General features: G+C 48.5%; 1 protein-coding gene across 1 annotated transcript in view; it reads right to left on the bottom strand.

The window, feature by feature from the left end:
* The window catches only part of DNAH7 (dynein axonemal heavy chain 7), a 163477-nt gene that overhangs the window by 5998 nt on the left and 142457 nt on the right, over positions 1–15022 (bottom strand). The window contains exons 54-59 of the mRNA XM_063118294.1: positions 12461–12637; positions 8753–8914; positions 6459–6659; positions 3680–3841; positions 2880–3065; positions 1439–1576 (exon numbers count right to left, since the gene is read on the bottom strand). Of these exons, the coding sequence (XP_062974364.1) occupies positions 1439–1576; positions 2880–3065; positions 3680–3841; positions 6459–6659; positions 8753–8914; positions 12461–12637 (1026 nt within the window). The remainder of the gene's footprint in view (positions 1–1438; positions 1577–2879; positions 3066–3679; positions 3842–6458; positions 6660–8752; positions 8915–12460; positions 12638–15022) is intronic.

The raw sequence follows: 15022 nt of genomic DNA, 5'->3' as shown, positions 1-15022 counted from the left end.
TCTGGAGGACCGCAAGATGCGCACCCCTCCATTACAAGGACCTGGAGCCGTGCTTCGTGACGCCTTGTGCTTAGTAGGGTTTATCCTGTAGATGCTGACTGTGCACCCGACCTTGTAACCAGAAGGAGGCCTGGAATTTGTGGCCTTAACCTTGAAGGGCGTAAACGGAATTCCTGATGCGCGATGTCTGCTTATAATTAGTAAAAGACAGGCACAGGCAATATTTTCCTCTATATATGACATGTTCCAGGGCAGCGCCTTAACTCAGATTTCACCCTGCTTATCATCAGGGTGGAGGGTAGGCAGCAAGAAAACCTGGGGAGGGGGGGCAACAGTTCTGGTTTCAGCTATCTGTAGGATCTTCTTCCGAGTTCAGCCAGCAAGAGTCTCCTTTGGACCTGCTCATCACTAGTGCAACTTGCCCCAACCTGGCACCCTCCAGCTGTTTTGGACTTCAACTCCCATCAGCCTCAACCAGCACAGTCAATAGTCAGGAATTCTGGGAGCTGAAGTCCCAAACATCAGGAAGACGCCAGATTGGGGAAGGCTGCCCTAGCTGAATTATCAGGCTAAGTCCGAAGACAGACAATAGTTTTAGGAGAGCAGAAGAGGCACGAGAGCGACATCGTTGTGCATAGACACCTCTTTTCTCCCACTATCGCCTCTAGTCAAGCAGCAGCGCAGGCTTTCAAAACACCGCAAAACCTCCTGTATTTGTTTGCCGCAGGGGAGCTGAACACCCCGCAAACAGCAATTCTCCTTTCCCACTGCCTTGGTCCTTATTCCAAGTGGTTTGAGGCGCGGTCTTCCCGCACGAGGACAGAACTCCCATGCACAGAGGGATCCTCAAAAGATCCAACCATCTGGCAAATGGGCATGTATGAAAACAGGACACCAGGACACTGCCAGGAAGGGGAGAGATATACGCACATCCCATACCCTCCCACCCACCCTTCTCTGCACACAGCAAATGTATTGAGATCCAGGTATACGTTTAATTAGGTATCCTTATGGAACCTGTATGTTTTTCTCCATGGGGCAAATAGGCTGTAGGAGTTATTACATCTGGAAAACAGAAAGGGACAAAGTGTTCAATGCCTCCACCTCCCACCCTGACAACAGAATCAGTATGATGCACTAGAAAACTTGAGAATATTCAGATAACCTAACTCTTTTCTTGAATTCTCCTTCATTTAGTTTTCTACGAACTCCCTGGAAATTACTCTTATAAAAGCTAATCATGGCGTTCCGCATCATAAAAGCGCCAGTGAATTCATGAATATTGCAAGATATTCATGCGAAGGAAGGAAGAGCACATTCGGTGTATTTAAAATTTTATTCCAAAGGATTGATCAATAATTTTAAAGCCAGGAACAGTAATAGCTACGTAAGCAGTAACTCTGAATGCCCCCAATGTCTGGGAGTAAAATAGACGTACCTGTGTGAGAAGAATGTTATCGAACAACAACTGCGTTTCGGATTGATCCTTGGTGATATCGGCGTTGGAGTTCATCCCAAAGATTTCTGGGGCAGGGTTCAGAGGAAGGGTCTTGGTGTATTCAATGTAGCTTAGATGCTGAAAAAGATTGGAGACAGAACACGAGAAAAATGGCTTGGATCCTGGACATTTTGGGGGGCACAAGGACCAAAGCTGTGTATAATCTGTTCAGCTGAACCTATGAGCCCTCTTCTTTCAGCTAGCATAGAGTCAAGTCTTCGTTGTGAAAGATGGTTATGGGATGTGTGTTTTTGAAGCCCGGCCCCCTGGAATTTATCCTATCTAAAGTAGCAAAACGGTCATCATAATGATGAACACAACGTGTGCAGAGAAAGGGCCCATGTATTGCAAAGATGGTCTGTGTGCGTGCGCTGTGCCCGTATACACACACGGAGCCTCCTAACGTGTGCTCTGCGCCAAGTGGTGTATTTTTCCTACACACCGACAGCCTTCTCCAGCCTGTTGCCTTCCAGAGGTTTGGATCTACAATTCCAACCACCTCCAACAATGGGCCTTGCTGGCTGGACTGATGGGAGTTGTAGTCCAAAACATTTGGAGGGGGCCAAATGCTCCAGGAAGTCTGCCCTATGGGATGGCAGTCAGTGAGGGCCAGGCCACCTGGTACCAGTGATGACCGGCCACCTTACTCAACCCTCGCAGCCAAGGGCAGTGCTTTCCGCTTTCCCCACAGCAAAGGGCCAGGGCAATCATTCACGCAGAGGAGAGAGCTAGACCTGCTGCGCTCAGGGTTATCCTTGGGGTGGGGGCTAGATCTGTTCCCCACCCTTAGCGACCACGATGTGTCAACCCCACTTCGACCGACACAGCCCCCTCCTGGGCCCTGTATCCAGCTCTTGCTAGACCTGTGGGGGTTTGGTAGAAACCCGACTTTTAAAACATCTGTTGGTGGCTAGAGAGGGGCAAACTTTTTTTTTACTCTAGCAAACGTTGAAAATGAAATCTCCTTGGTTCCCTTTCCACGGGGCTCCCTGCTGCAATGCTGGCTCCAGGTTTTGGAGACCCCCCAGGCAAGATGCCTTCAGCGGGCCCCTCCCTCAGCGAGTCTCCCTTCTCACTGTCCCTGTTGCCAGCTGCTCTGGCTCCTCCTCCTCTTTCTCATCATGGCTACCACTGGCTTGCTTGGCAGCCAGGGAGCCAGGAGGCCGGGGCATCTCCTGCTCCTCCCTCTCACCCACCCCCGTTGTCTGGGGCAGAGCGAGAGGCAGGTGAAACAAGCAGGCTGCCATGGCAAAGAGGCGGAGGAGCCGCTTCCGGGGGCGCCTGCTGGAGGGGAGGTCCTTGGGCAGGCGGCCCGCCATGCCGACCCTTGACACCGGCCCTGCCCTGCCGGATGGCGCCCAGCCCACCTTACGATGCCTACCTCTCCTTCGGGAGGAGCATAATAAAGGCCGCTGGAATCAAACTTGTAGTCCAGGTCCGTGACGATGACCGGATTGTAGAACTTGTTTAGGATGCTGCGCAGCGTCCGCCGGTCCCAGTCGTCGGTCACCCGGCCCCCGTAATTGCACTCCCCCGTCATGTAGCGGATGGCGTCAAACGGCAGCTCCTGAAACGCACAGGACGAGCACCGCCGTGAGTTCTTGGCGCTCTCGCGTCACGAGAAAGCGTGTGAGTTCGTGTACAGTCTCTCTCACACACAGCCTTTCTTTCTTTCTTTTTTTTGCTGAGACTAACCCCACTCCCAAATTCAGGCTGAAGGTTCTGGTTCCCAAAAGCCCAGCACACCACTGAACTGCAGATAATAAGGTTTTCACCCCACCATTTCTCCAAGCTCCTCCCACTTTTGTTCTGAGGCAGGTTAGGCTGCGAGACAGCGACTAGCCCAGGGGCATCCCATAATGCAGCCTGCCCGTGGATGATGGGAGTTGTAGTCCAGTCTGGAAGGCGCTGTGGTGGGGGAGACTATCATAAATTTTGTGAATCCAGGTCTCCCTGGTCTAAGGCCCAATGCTGAAACCACTGGCTTTCAGTAGCCCCAAAGTAGTAGTTTTGGTAGCTCCCATAGTTGTGTCAGAAGATGTAAAAAAAAACACCACCTCAGTCCAGTGGGGGCCTAGATTGAGATGATTCTTATTAAAGCCGAACCTTTTAGCAGAGCTCTAGACTCCTACATAGAGGACGCAACAGGGAAAAGACCCATTTCGCAATCTCTGTGGTTACCTCATATTGGTTCAGGAACATGTTCAGCTGCTGCACGCTGATCCGCAGGTCAGTCTCATTGAACTCATAAGGAATATTCCAGCCCAGGGGTCCAAATTTGCGACGCTCTTGGACCAGCGCATGAAAGAAACAGAGGCCATAGAGCAGCTTCTTGAATTCACCCTTTGAAAAGGAAAAAAAAAGGGAGGGACATATGGAAAATAATGTCCCATGCACAAATGCCTTTCATCTTCTCCCCAAATCTCAGATGTACCACCATGGTAGCTCCAGTGATGGTTAATTACCCTTACACTTCTCACTTCCTCTAGGGAGCTCAGAGCAGCTAACTTCTGCCTCGTGGGCCTTCAGAGCATTCTTTAAGCTCATGTGCTGGTCGCATCCCCATGCTTGAGACCTCCCCAGGCACGTATAACATGGGTGGCGGATGGGAGAGTTTCAGCGTGCAGAATCAACTTGGCGTGCAGGTGGCAAGAGCTGAGCCAACCCCCTCCCTCGCCCCTTTCCTCTTCATCGCCTCTTGTCCACATGCCTTTCTCCAATCCGGGCTCACTCGCAGTGCTGGAGCCCAACTGGGGGAAAGTGATATATGGAGAGAAGCTCTGGGGAGGGAGGCCAGGGTGGTGGAGGTGGAGGTATCAGCAGAGCTCTCTGGCAGGCTTCCCTAACTCCAAAAATCAAGGCACCAAGCCCCTTGCTTTATTCAGAATTAGAGAGCAGGCCCCTCCAAAAAACATGGAAAAGGGGGACCGTTTCTCCCCAGAGACTCTCCCACCTAAAAAGGGGGGAAGCAGATTCCCCCCCACCCATTTTTCTAGGCTCCCCCCCCTGGTTTCTCCCTGGCCTTCATGTCACATAAGGAACATCATTTTCAGAGGCTGGCTGCACTAAACCTTTCTAGCCTAGCATCAAATTGGCACCATCCATATTTCAGTTATCTGTAACCCACATGAGACAAATAACCCTAACCCTAGCCAGTGTGGCGTAGTGGCTAAAGTGTCACACTGGGAGTCGGGAGATCCGGGTTCTAGTCCCCCCTCAGCCATGGAAACCCACTGGGTGACTTTGGGCCAGTCACAGACTCTCAGCCCGACCCACCTCACAGGGTTGTTGTTGTTGTGAGGATAAAAATGGAGACGAGGATTATGGATGCCGCCTTGGGTTCCTTGGAGGAAGACAGGCGGGATATAAATGCAAAAATAAATAAATAACTAAATAAATATCTTCCAACCAACTGAAACTCTCTGCCTTACATTGGCAGTACATAGGTTCTACACTTCCCGGTGCTTGAAACCTGATATGAGAATCGACACGTTCCGAGACCTTAAACTTCACATGAGAGTCTACATAGATCTGTTTTGTATTATTAAATGTCTAGAGACTGATACAGGGACCAGACTCTAGAGACGTGTTGAAAGGCTCCAAGGAGGTTGAAAGGCTGCTTGCGGACTCTGGGTTGCTTAGATTTGGAGAGCGTTCCGTTGCCACGAAAGCGTGTCCACAGAGTGCTGGCACACGCCCCTCCATGATGCTCTGATAAATCAGAGCAGATCTGCAGATCTTTGGACGATAGTAGAGATGCCGATGGACTCGGACGGGGTGGGGTGGCGGTCAGAAAGCCAACTTCAAAAGGAAAGGAGAGTCTTCCAGCCATCCCCCCAAACTTCCTCGCCCACTTGGATCAAAATCCAAGTGCTTGAAGAAGTTCCAGTTCCCCACCTCTCCCGCGATTCCACTGCACCCCTCGCAGGACACACTCTCCCCCGTTACTTATTGCTAGAAGCAGCACAGGAACAGCTGCACCAGTGGTTACAAAGGAGGCAAAAACACTCTTCCAGGAAGGGGTGATGCTGCAGTGTGGCCTCCTCCCCCTTCAGCTGGAGCTTCTGACATGACCACTGCACTGCAGGAAAGGACTTGCACTGCAGCAGCCCCTACTCTGTGAAAGTCACAGTAGAAACATTATCTGAAACTATTCACATTTGGCCGATGGTTCTTCCTATGCAATCATTACCGGAATCAAGGTCCCTAAAACTTGAAACCCAAACGCCTTCTCTCTTTTCTCCTGCTTCTTCCCTCTCCCTGCTAAAAAACCAGATGGTCTCCGGGTTTCAAATATTGCTTGTTTCTTTCGTTTTCAAAAGTTTTAGGGACCTTTTTTCCCCTGTTTTAATTGCCAGGCAAGCAGAAAAGGATCATCGTCTCAGTTTAAGCACAACAATCTCCGGTTCTTAATTACGACACCTATCATGGAAATTATCTTGGGTCAAGCGCATTCGCTCTCGGAAACCTAATTATGAAAACAGCAGGTGGCTCTCCCCAGTCAGCGCCGTTATTCTAAAGAAGGTGTTTATGAGCGCCATCCATCAACCCGCACGGCCATTTTAGCTCTCCCAGTTCTATGAAGCTAGCATTTTAATGCTCTCGATTAAAGGCTCGATTCTCCGCAGCGCAGGGCTCAGCTATTCTTCTGCAACGGGAATTTCTCCCCTGCCTTGCAGATTTGTGTCTGGAAACTACTTCCTCCCGACTTTCTAAATGGGGAGCTCTGTTATTAATGGCACACCAACCAAAGCTTGGCGGAGAAGGAATGGAGCTTGGCGGTAAAATAAAAATAAAATTTTAATAACATCCGCTAGCACTGCATCCCGGGAGCCGGTAATCAACGCAGGCTTCAGCGCGAAGAAGACGGGCTATTTCGTTTGGCAGGTTTTAAACAGGCAAACGCATCATCAAAGCGCTAGGGGGAAGGAAGAGACAAGGCTAAGAATGGAATACGAACAGGCCGTTTGCAGCTGTTGAAGAACTCCGGGTCGGAGATGGGGTCCATCAGATAGGAACGGATTACATTTGCCCGTAAACCTTTCGGGGCCTCGTTGGTCATCTTCACGCCATTCTGGAGCACAGAAACGGGGAAATTGGGAGACGGGTAGCTCGTGAGCCACAGACGGAAATCAGGATGTGTCGTGTCTGGGTTGAGTTCCTAGAGAAGAAGAAGAAAATTCCGCGTAAGAACAGGCGGCTGCCAGCTGAAGTTACATGGCAACCTTTCTTGCGAAGGCCAGCGCATCTTCCGAGCGTGAAAGTGCCCTGCAAGGTTTTTCAGAAATTAGCATTGTGAAATTTCACGACAGGGGCAATCTCTATTTGCGCTAAACGTATTTTGATTTCCACACCTTTGGAATCGTTTATCGGGACTAACGATTCTCCAGGCTTGGTCCTTGGTTGCAGACACAGGTGCTCGAATGCGCAGGCGGAAGGAATTCCCCATCCTGAAAAGGCTGCCTGACTTATGCCAAGAGAGGGAGTCAGCTAGTCTGTATGGTCATGTGCAGACATTGATGAACTGCCTCCACTGAAATGTACAAACCTGCATGGCCAAGTGCTGTGTGCACCTCTAATAGATGAACCAAATACCCATTCACCATTCAAAAGCGTTCCATCTTCACAAAGTTGTTGGAATTTGATTTAGAAACCTAGATAATGGTAAAAATGTATTTCCAGCAAATAATTTAAGTCCCACTGAGTTCAATGGGGATCACTTCCTGATTTTGTGTGCCCAGAACTGCAGCTTTATCAAATTTACAAGAAAGCTGATGCAAGAGCAATTTTCAGAAACCTGATTAAATCCAAAGTTCCAGAACAGACAAAATGAGTAAGAATTATTATCCGTTTAGCATTTTTTCGTCTCCATTTGCTGCGATCATTTCACCCCACCTTTCTAATGGTACGTCCTCCCAGAAATTTCCTGTGTTCCCAATGTAGTGGAAGCTTCCAGACAGTAGCTCTGAAACGGAACAGGCAGGGGAAATGGTTCCTGGAAAAGGTACGAGCCAGTGGGATGATTTGGCACTTCTCTCACTGTCCCTTGGATGCCTTTGCTGAGACGCTGAACTGATCCGGTCAAATCAGCATGTCGGTTAGCACATGCCGTTGGATGGCAGCTGCCAGCAGTGCTGATCCCGATACCTTTTGCTGGCAAGAGCTCTCCTCTGAAAGCAGCCCCCGTGCACAAAAAAGAAGGGTGAGAAGCAGCAGGTGGGTGAGGGGAATGCCGGGCTCCTGCCATGCAGAATTCCAGATCCTTGAGGCTGCCAAACTACATACTGGGGCATCAGAGGCGGCAGGGGGTTTGCCAAGTACCTCAATGTGACCAGGTGTGTGGAATAATAGCTCCCCAAAGCCACGGAAAACCTAGGTGGGCCTGAACCTTTGTCTCTACGTGGATGCGGACATGTCTGTCTCAGCTATACCACTTCCCTCATCTGTCTCTATCTCTGCTCTGTGCAAACTCATGTGCTCATAAACCTGTTCCCCTGCCTGCCTTTGAGCATTTTGTCCTGCTGTCCTCCGTCCATGCACCATGCCAGTTGCCAGCCCTCCTTAGCACCGCTCTCAAAGCTCACTTGTCACCCCAAAGAGCTCTCGGACCACCAAGTCGTGTCTGACTTGGCATGACTGCTACAAGTTATCCTACTGCTGCCTCCTCCTTTATTACTATCTTCATCAACTCTGGTCCCTTCACCTTTATTCTGTCTTACCGGGCTAGATTTAAGGATTTGGTACCAGTGTATAAAGTCCTAAACAACTTGGTACCAGAATACCTGAAAGAGTGCCTTCGCCCCTTTCAATCTGCCTGGTCACTGAGGTTGTGCTCCTGGCGGTTCCATATAAACCAATGGCCTGATTGGAGTCCACCCAGAGAAGAGCCTTCAGTGTGGTGGCCCCCTTTTCTGTGGAACTCCCTCCCTCTGGAGGTCAGGCAGGCGGAAACACTGTGTTGATTTTGGCACCTCCCATGACTGACCAGCCACGGTTTTTATTGTACCCTGCTTTTAAAGATAACAATTTTGAATAGGGTATTTTATTTCTTTTATCATTTCATTGTTCACCACTCTGGAATCTGTTCAGCTGCAGAGTGGTATATAAATGCTGAAAATAAATAAATAAAACATCTATGCAAATATGCCCACCGGGTAGCACTTGTATTACCTCTGCATCACGCACCACACCCAGCTTCCGATCAGCCTTGAAAAGAAAACACCGGTGGCCGTTAACATGACTGACAGCATTTACCTCACAGACTTTCTCCAGGGTGGGCATCCACGATGTCGCTAGGTGACAGTTCTGCAGAACCACCCAACTGCCCTCTTTCACCGCTCTCTCGATCATGCGCATGGCAATGGGGCCTTGACCTTGGCCCAATGACAAGGAGCTCAGTTTCGATGCGCCAAAGCCCTGCGTGGACACGGACACACACACAAATCAGCCCGGGGGGCGGGGGGGGGGAGAAACCCAAATACCGCTGAAGGTCACAGAAACACAACAAACGCCTGGCTACAGCCAATGGCGACAATTGTGCGGTTACTGAAGAAAGCTTTGCTGAACGAAGTAATGTCAACTTGTCACAAAAGGCTCCCCACATTTAGCAAATGTCACACAAAAGTCTCTCCCATTTCCTTTGCTTTATGGACTTGCGAGGGTTGCCTTTCTTATCAAATCCTCGGCCTCCATTTTTTTCCATGAAGGGTAAGGCTAGGCTCTCTTGGAAAAAAAAATACCCCTCAACAATGTGGCCAGTTCTGCTTATGTGTGTGGATTAATAGAGCGCTCCAATGCATGTTTGCACAGAAATAAGTCCTGCTGTGTTCGTGGGTTACTTCCTAGGATGTTTAAAATTATAGCATAAGGATGGAACTTCCTTCTGAATAGACATATATAGGATTGGCATTGTAACTTGTGCATGTGCAAGGGTGTTTTTAACAGACATCTCCATTAATTATTACCACTAATTTATCTTGATTGTATCCCACCTTTTAGTCTTTAAAACAGGGGTGGCAAACCAAAACCGGCTGGGGTTCAGATAACCAGAGCCTCGTGTGGCACAGAGTGGTAAGCGGCAGTTACTGCAGCTGAACCTCTCCTCACGGCCTGTGTTCGATCCCAGCAGAAGCCGGTTCTCAGGCAGCCAGCTCTGGTCGACAGCCTTCCATCTTTCGAGGTCGGCAAAATGAGTACCCAGCTAGCTGGGGGAAAGGTAACCGCAACTGGGGAAGGCAACGGCAAACCACCCCGCTACGAAGTCTGCCAAGAAAACGTCAGCGAAAGCAGGCGTCCCTCTAGGAGCCAGCAATGACTCAAGTGCTTTGCACGAGAGGTTCCTTTCCTTCCTTCCTTCCGATAACCACCCACTCACCCAACCCTCTACAGGCCATATGGTGTCAGGTGAGCACAAGCCTCCACGAGCCTGATCAGGCTCACAGGCCAGAGGTTACGCACCCCTGCTTTAAAAGATCCTCAAGGTCAGTGCCTGCTCCAGGTTTTGGGGGACCCCTGGGCAAGTTACCTTCAGTATCTCTGAATATGCCCACCTCCTCCGTGCCACTCAAAGTAAAAATCCAGCACATCATCTTGAGTGTATTTCAAGCCTCATTCATGCACAGTGACATCAGTGAAGGCCCAGAAAGCTTCAGCTGATTTTTACTGTGGGTGGTTTGAGCTGGTGCCTGCGCAGTGGGCAGCTGCTGCAAATATTAAACAATAAGCCCAAAGCCACAAGGTCCTGACAGGAGGAAGAACTTTCAGTCTCTCTTTCAGAAGAGAGACTGAAAGAACTAAGCATGTTTAGTCTGGAGAAGAGAAGATGGAGGGGAGACATGAGAGCACTCTTCAAATACTTGAAAGGTTGTCACACAGAGGAGGGCCAGGATCTCTTCTCGATCCTCCCAGAGTGCAGGACACGGAATAACGGGGTCAAGTTACAGGAAGCCAGATTCCGGTTTCCTGACTGTTAGAGCAGTACGACAATAGATCCAGTTACCTAGGTGGTCGTGGGCTCTCCCACCCTAGAGGCCTTGAAGAGGCAGCTGGACAGCCATCTGTCAGGGATGCTTTAAGGTGGATTCCTGCATTGAGCAGGGGGTTGGACTCCATGGCCTCGTAGGCCCCTTCCAACTCTACAATTCTATGATTCTATAACTACTGGCTTTGGGCCTGAGGAATCTTTGCCATGGAGTAGACAACAATGGTGGCTCTTATGCTTTGACTTTTCAACCTTTCTTTTTGTTGTGAACCTGCTGTGCCACCATTCTCTTTAGCAACAACCAGGGCTGTATTCACATCACAATGCTTTTTGGGGGGACGGCATGATCCCAGGAGCACAAGGCGCTCCCTACTTGCAGCTGGTCCACAAAGAGGCACCATTTCTGTGAAATTCCCATGAAAAGGGGTGGCTGTCCCAGTGTCACCTGGATACTCCTCCTCCTCCTCACTATTCAAATCAGGCAATTTTCTCTACGCCAATGCAGATATCCCCCACCCCCGTTTTGGGTGTTTTTTTAAGTGGCACAGGGACAGCTGCACATTCTGGATGGCAAATCCAGTGCTCCAGGATTCTTCACCGGAAGATAACACCGAGACAAGGGCAGCCGGGTGGAAATGTTTGATCCACAAAGTGGCATGAAGCAATCCAGGGACTGAATGTGCAAACCTGAAAATGGTTGTACTGAAGCGATGATTAAGGCACCCACAGCAATTCCATTTAGAAAGCAAGGAGCAGGATGCGCAAGACACATGATGATCAAGCATCAAGATGTGCCTATGTGGGTGAGACCAAACAGCTCATCTCAAGATAGTTAGTGAGCCTAGTTAGAACAACGATTACTGGCAAAACCAGGCAGATTTGGGGATAAGCATTTGCCTATGTTATTACTGGCCTCTCTGCTCTTGACCTGAATTTGTACCAAACATTTTAAAGTGCATCTGACAGATAAAATTGATAACTGGCTCCACCTTAAGCTCAAGGTTTCAAGAGTCATTATCCTATGTGTGGGATCCAAGGTAGTGAAGTCTTTCCCAACAGGACTCCAGCAATTCAATCTGGATGCAGAATGAGTGCAATCATGGGGCCTCTTCATTCACAACAATGGAGGAAGAAGGCTTTGTACACATGCTCCCTCCGTTGAACTGAATGGAGAAACGTGCAGATACAGGACTTCATGAGTGCATTTCTAACCATCCAGCAGTTGAAAGATATTGATGTTCAGAAATCCTAGGGCAGTATCCAATGCTGGCAATCTGCCAGGGCTCATCAGGTTGCACTACCAGGAATGACAGCGAGCGCAACAGGAAACCCTGGAAAACGAGCTGAAATTAGTGTTTAGAGAATAGGGTAGTCAGCAGAGCTCCCTTCCACAATCCCAGTTCCAGAAAAACTACTAGCTGAAGTGTTAACTTCCCGTTGAACTAGCGGTCATTCCTGCTGGCGCAACAGCACCATTGGATACTCCATCAGTCATTCAAATTTATAGCCCTTCACCTTATGGTCCCAGGGTAGAGTACACACAATATAAAACAATGGAAAACCTTCATCTGAAGCTCAATTCACATCATAACCCAAAACACTAATTCAGTGCACAGCTTCCCTACAAGGGTGAAAACAACACGACCTCATGTCCTTCCACCCACTTCCAAAGGTAGGTATAGTTCAAACAGTAATATTTATTGCAGGGGTATGCAACCTGGAGTCCTCCAAATGTCTTGGACTACAATTCCCAGCAGCCACAGCCAGCATGGCCAATGGTCAGGGATAATGGGAGCAGTAGTCAAAAACACCTGGAAGGCACTGGGTTGCCTACCCCTGATTTATTGGGGCATGTAGACATGTACGTAGACTGGTGCCACAAGATCAAGCCTAATTCTGAAGGCACTTGCTCTTGAGTCATTCAGCAGAACTGGTGGTCGCAGCTTTGAAGCTTAATGTCATCATAATGGTCATCAACACACCTGATCATCAGCAAACTTGAGAAGAGCCGCCATGGGGTCTGCACCAGGAGACAGCACGAAGATCAGCGGGGCGCAGCAATGACTATCACCAAACGCTTTGGACAAGTCAAAAGGCGGCGGTTCAATAAACATACGCCCCAAATTGCCAATGATAAATTCCTGCACCATTGGAATAATCTAGGAAACCAAGAATGAGAAAAGGAATAAGGTACTTTCCCTTTAAAGATCATGGGTTTTTTTTTACACTACACATTTTAATCAACACAGCTCTTTGATTATTCATAGCCAACCATTTAATACAACTACACATCAGCAGCATGTATAAATGAACAGACACACAAATCTAGCCTTTTAATCTTTTAGCTCTTTTACAAAAATAAATAAATAAAGGAACAAGTGAATACTGTACACTGGGAAAAGAAGCAACTGCAAAGCAGAGAGGGATCCGCCATTAAGCACTAATATGTAAACTTCCAGAACGTTGAATATGACCATTAGGTTGAGATTTGATGTGATTCTTTCGATTACTGCGAAACATCTTAATCCAGGAGCAGGCAGAAGGTAGATCTCCATATATTTTGGATTTCTACTCCCAGAAGACCCCGCCAACATGGCCAACTCCATAACTGCAACTCCCATAATTCTGGGATGGGCTGCAGTCCCAACACACCAGGTTCGGGGAGGCTGTTCTAGTCTCCATGCACTGCGCTGCGCCAGACACTTTGGCCATTGGGCTGGCCGAAGGCAAGGAGTTACAACAGCAGAGAGTTGTACCAATTCCTTGCTTTTCCAACAGTACTTTGCTCCAAGTTTAGCCTTACATAGGAACAATGGAAGCTGCCTCATTCCAGGTCAGTCTCTTTGTCCATCTAGCCCAATATTGTCCACTCTGGCTGTCAGTAGCACATCATGGTCTCAAGCAGAAAGCTCTTTCCTATCATCCTTCTATCTGGAGATGCTCCCAGACCATCTGTATGCAAAACAGGTGTTCCACCAACCCCTGAGTGAGGGATGATTCCTTCCTCCTTTGAGACTATTTAGGCCAACTCCTCAGCTAGTCCTCATCCTTCGGTTACCCTCCACACAAAGTATACTTTGATGTACCACCTGTACAGTACCGATGTTGGATTTTCCCACCTACACGGGCATCTATTCTTTATGGACAAAGGCTCTGACTCTTTGCCAACTTCATAACAGGCTGCAAAACAGCTGAAGCATTTATTTAGTTATGTCCTTACTTACTTGAAGCATTTTAGCCTGCTCTTCCGCTACAAACGGCTTCCAGAGCAGCTGACCACAATCAATAATTTGACAGTCCCTGCCCTAAGGCTTACAATCTAGAAGACACAGCACAAAAGGAAAAGGGATTGGGAGGGAGGAGGGGAAAAGAAAGAAACTCAGGCACTGGTCCAAGTTCAGGTGGTAGTCATTTTTGCATCACTGCTTCCCCATGGGGGGCGGGGGGAAGCTTTGCCTGTTGGATTTCTGTCAAGCAGCTGTTAAAGGAAACTTTGTCCCTTCAATTATATCAACCCTTAGCATGTATGGAGCATGTGTTCACAGTGCTTCACATGCCTTAGCTCAAAACTCTTGACAATAGCCTTCTGAAACAGGCCTGCATGATGAGACTCCCATACTGCAGATGGGATACTAAGGCCACCTACCGGATTTCCAGCTGCAGTAAGATTTGATCCAGTAGCCACTACACCAGCGCAAGCAAAAGCTCCTGCCCCTAGCATGGATGTGCTGACATAATACTTCTGTGTTAAGAGGACAATCGGAATCCCAGACTTTCACACGAAGGGATGAGAAAAGCACCACCTGACAAATGCCATCATGTGCACACCAATGAAAGGGACAGCGGCCTCTTTGCATCTGGTAACCCCAGAGATTCTTGTATAGTATAAGAGCCTGTACGTACCCATAGGCTAGGGTGACCCTATGAAAAAGAGGACAGGGCTCCTGTATCTTTAACAGTTGCATAGAAAAGGGAATTTCAGCAGGTGTCATTTGTATATATGGGGAACCTGAGGAAATTTCCTCTTCATCACACCAGTTAAAGCTGCAGGTGCCCTGCCCTCTATTGTATCTGGTCACTCTAGCTAAAGAGGGCAGGGCTCCTGCAGCTTTAACTGGTGTGATGAAGAGGAAATTTCACCAGGTTTTCCATATATACAAATGACACCTGCTGAAATTCCCTTTTCAATACAACTGTTAAAGATACAAGAGCCCTGTCCTCCTCTTCATATGGTCACCCTACTACAGGCCACTATGGCAGACTAGAACATCCCTTATTAAATTCATTAATGCTGCAATCCTACCCACACTTACCTTGAGCAAAGTCTCACTGAACTCAATGGCGCTTACTTGTGAGTAGACATGCATGAGAGTGCGCTGTAAGAATCCTATGCACATTGTCCGGGTGGGAATACGCTATTTCTGAGTTATAAAGTGCATCAGTCAGGATGCAAAGAGACCTTGAAAGTCATTGAACTGAATCTGGTTGCAGTATTTGTCAGTAAATAGTTCCAGGATGGCAGCCAATAAAGGTGACTAAATTAA

This window comes from Elgaria multicarinata, chromosome 2, assembly GCF_023053635.1.
Source record: "Elgaria multicarinata webbii isolate HBS135686 ecotype San Diego chromosome 2, rElgMul1.1.pri, whole genome shotgun sequence".
In the NCBI taxonomy this organism is placed as follows: Eukaryota; Metazoa; Chordata; class Lepidosauria; order Squamata; family Anguidae; genus Elgaria; species Elgaria multicarinata.
The sequence above is the reverse complement of the archived record's forward strand: the minus strand, read 5'-3'. Positions and strand labels throughout refer to the sequence as shown.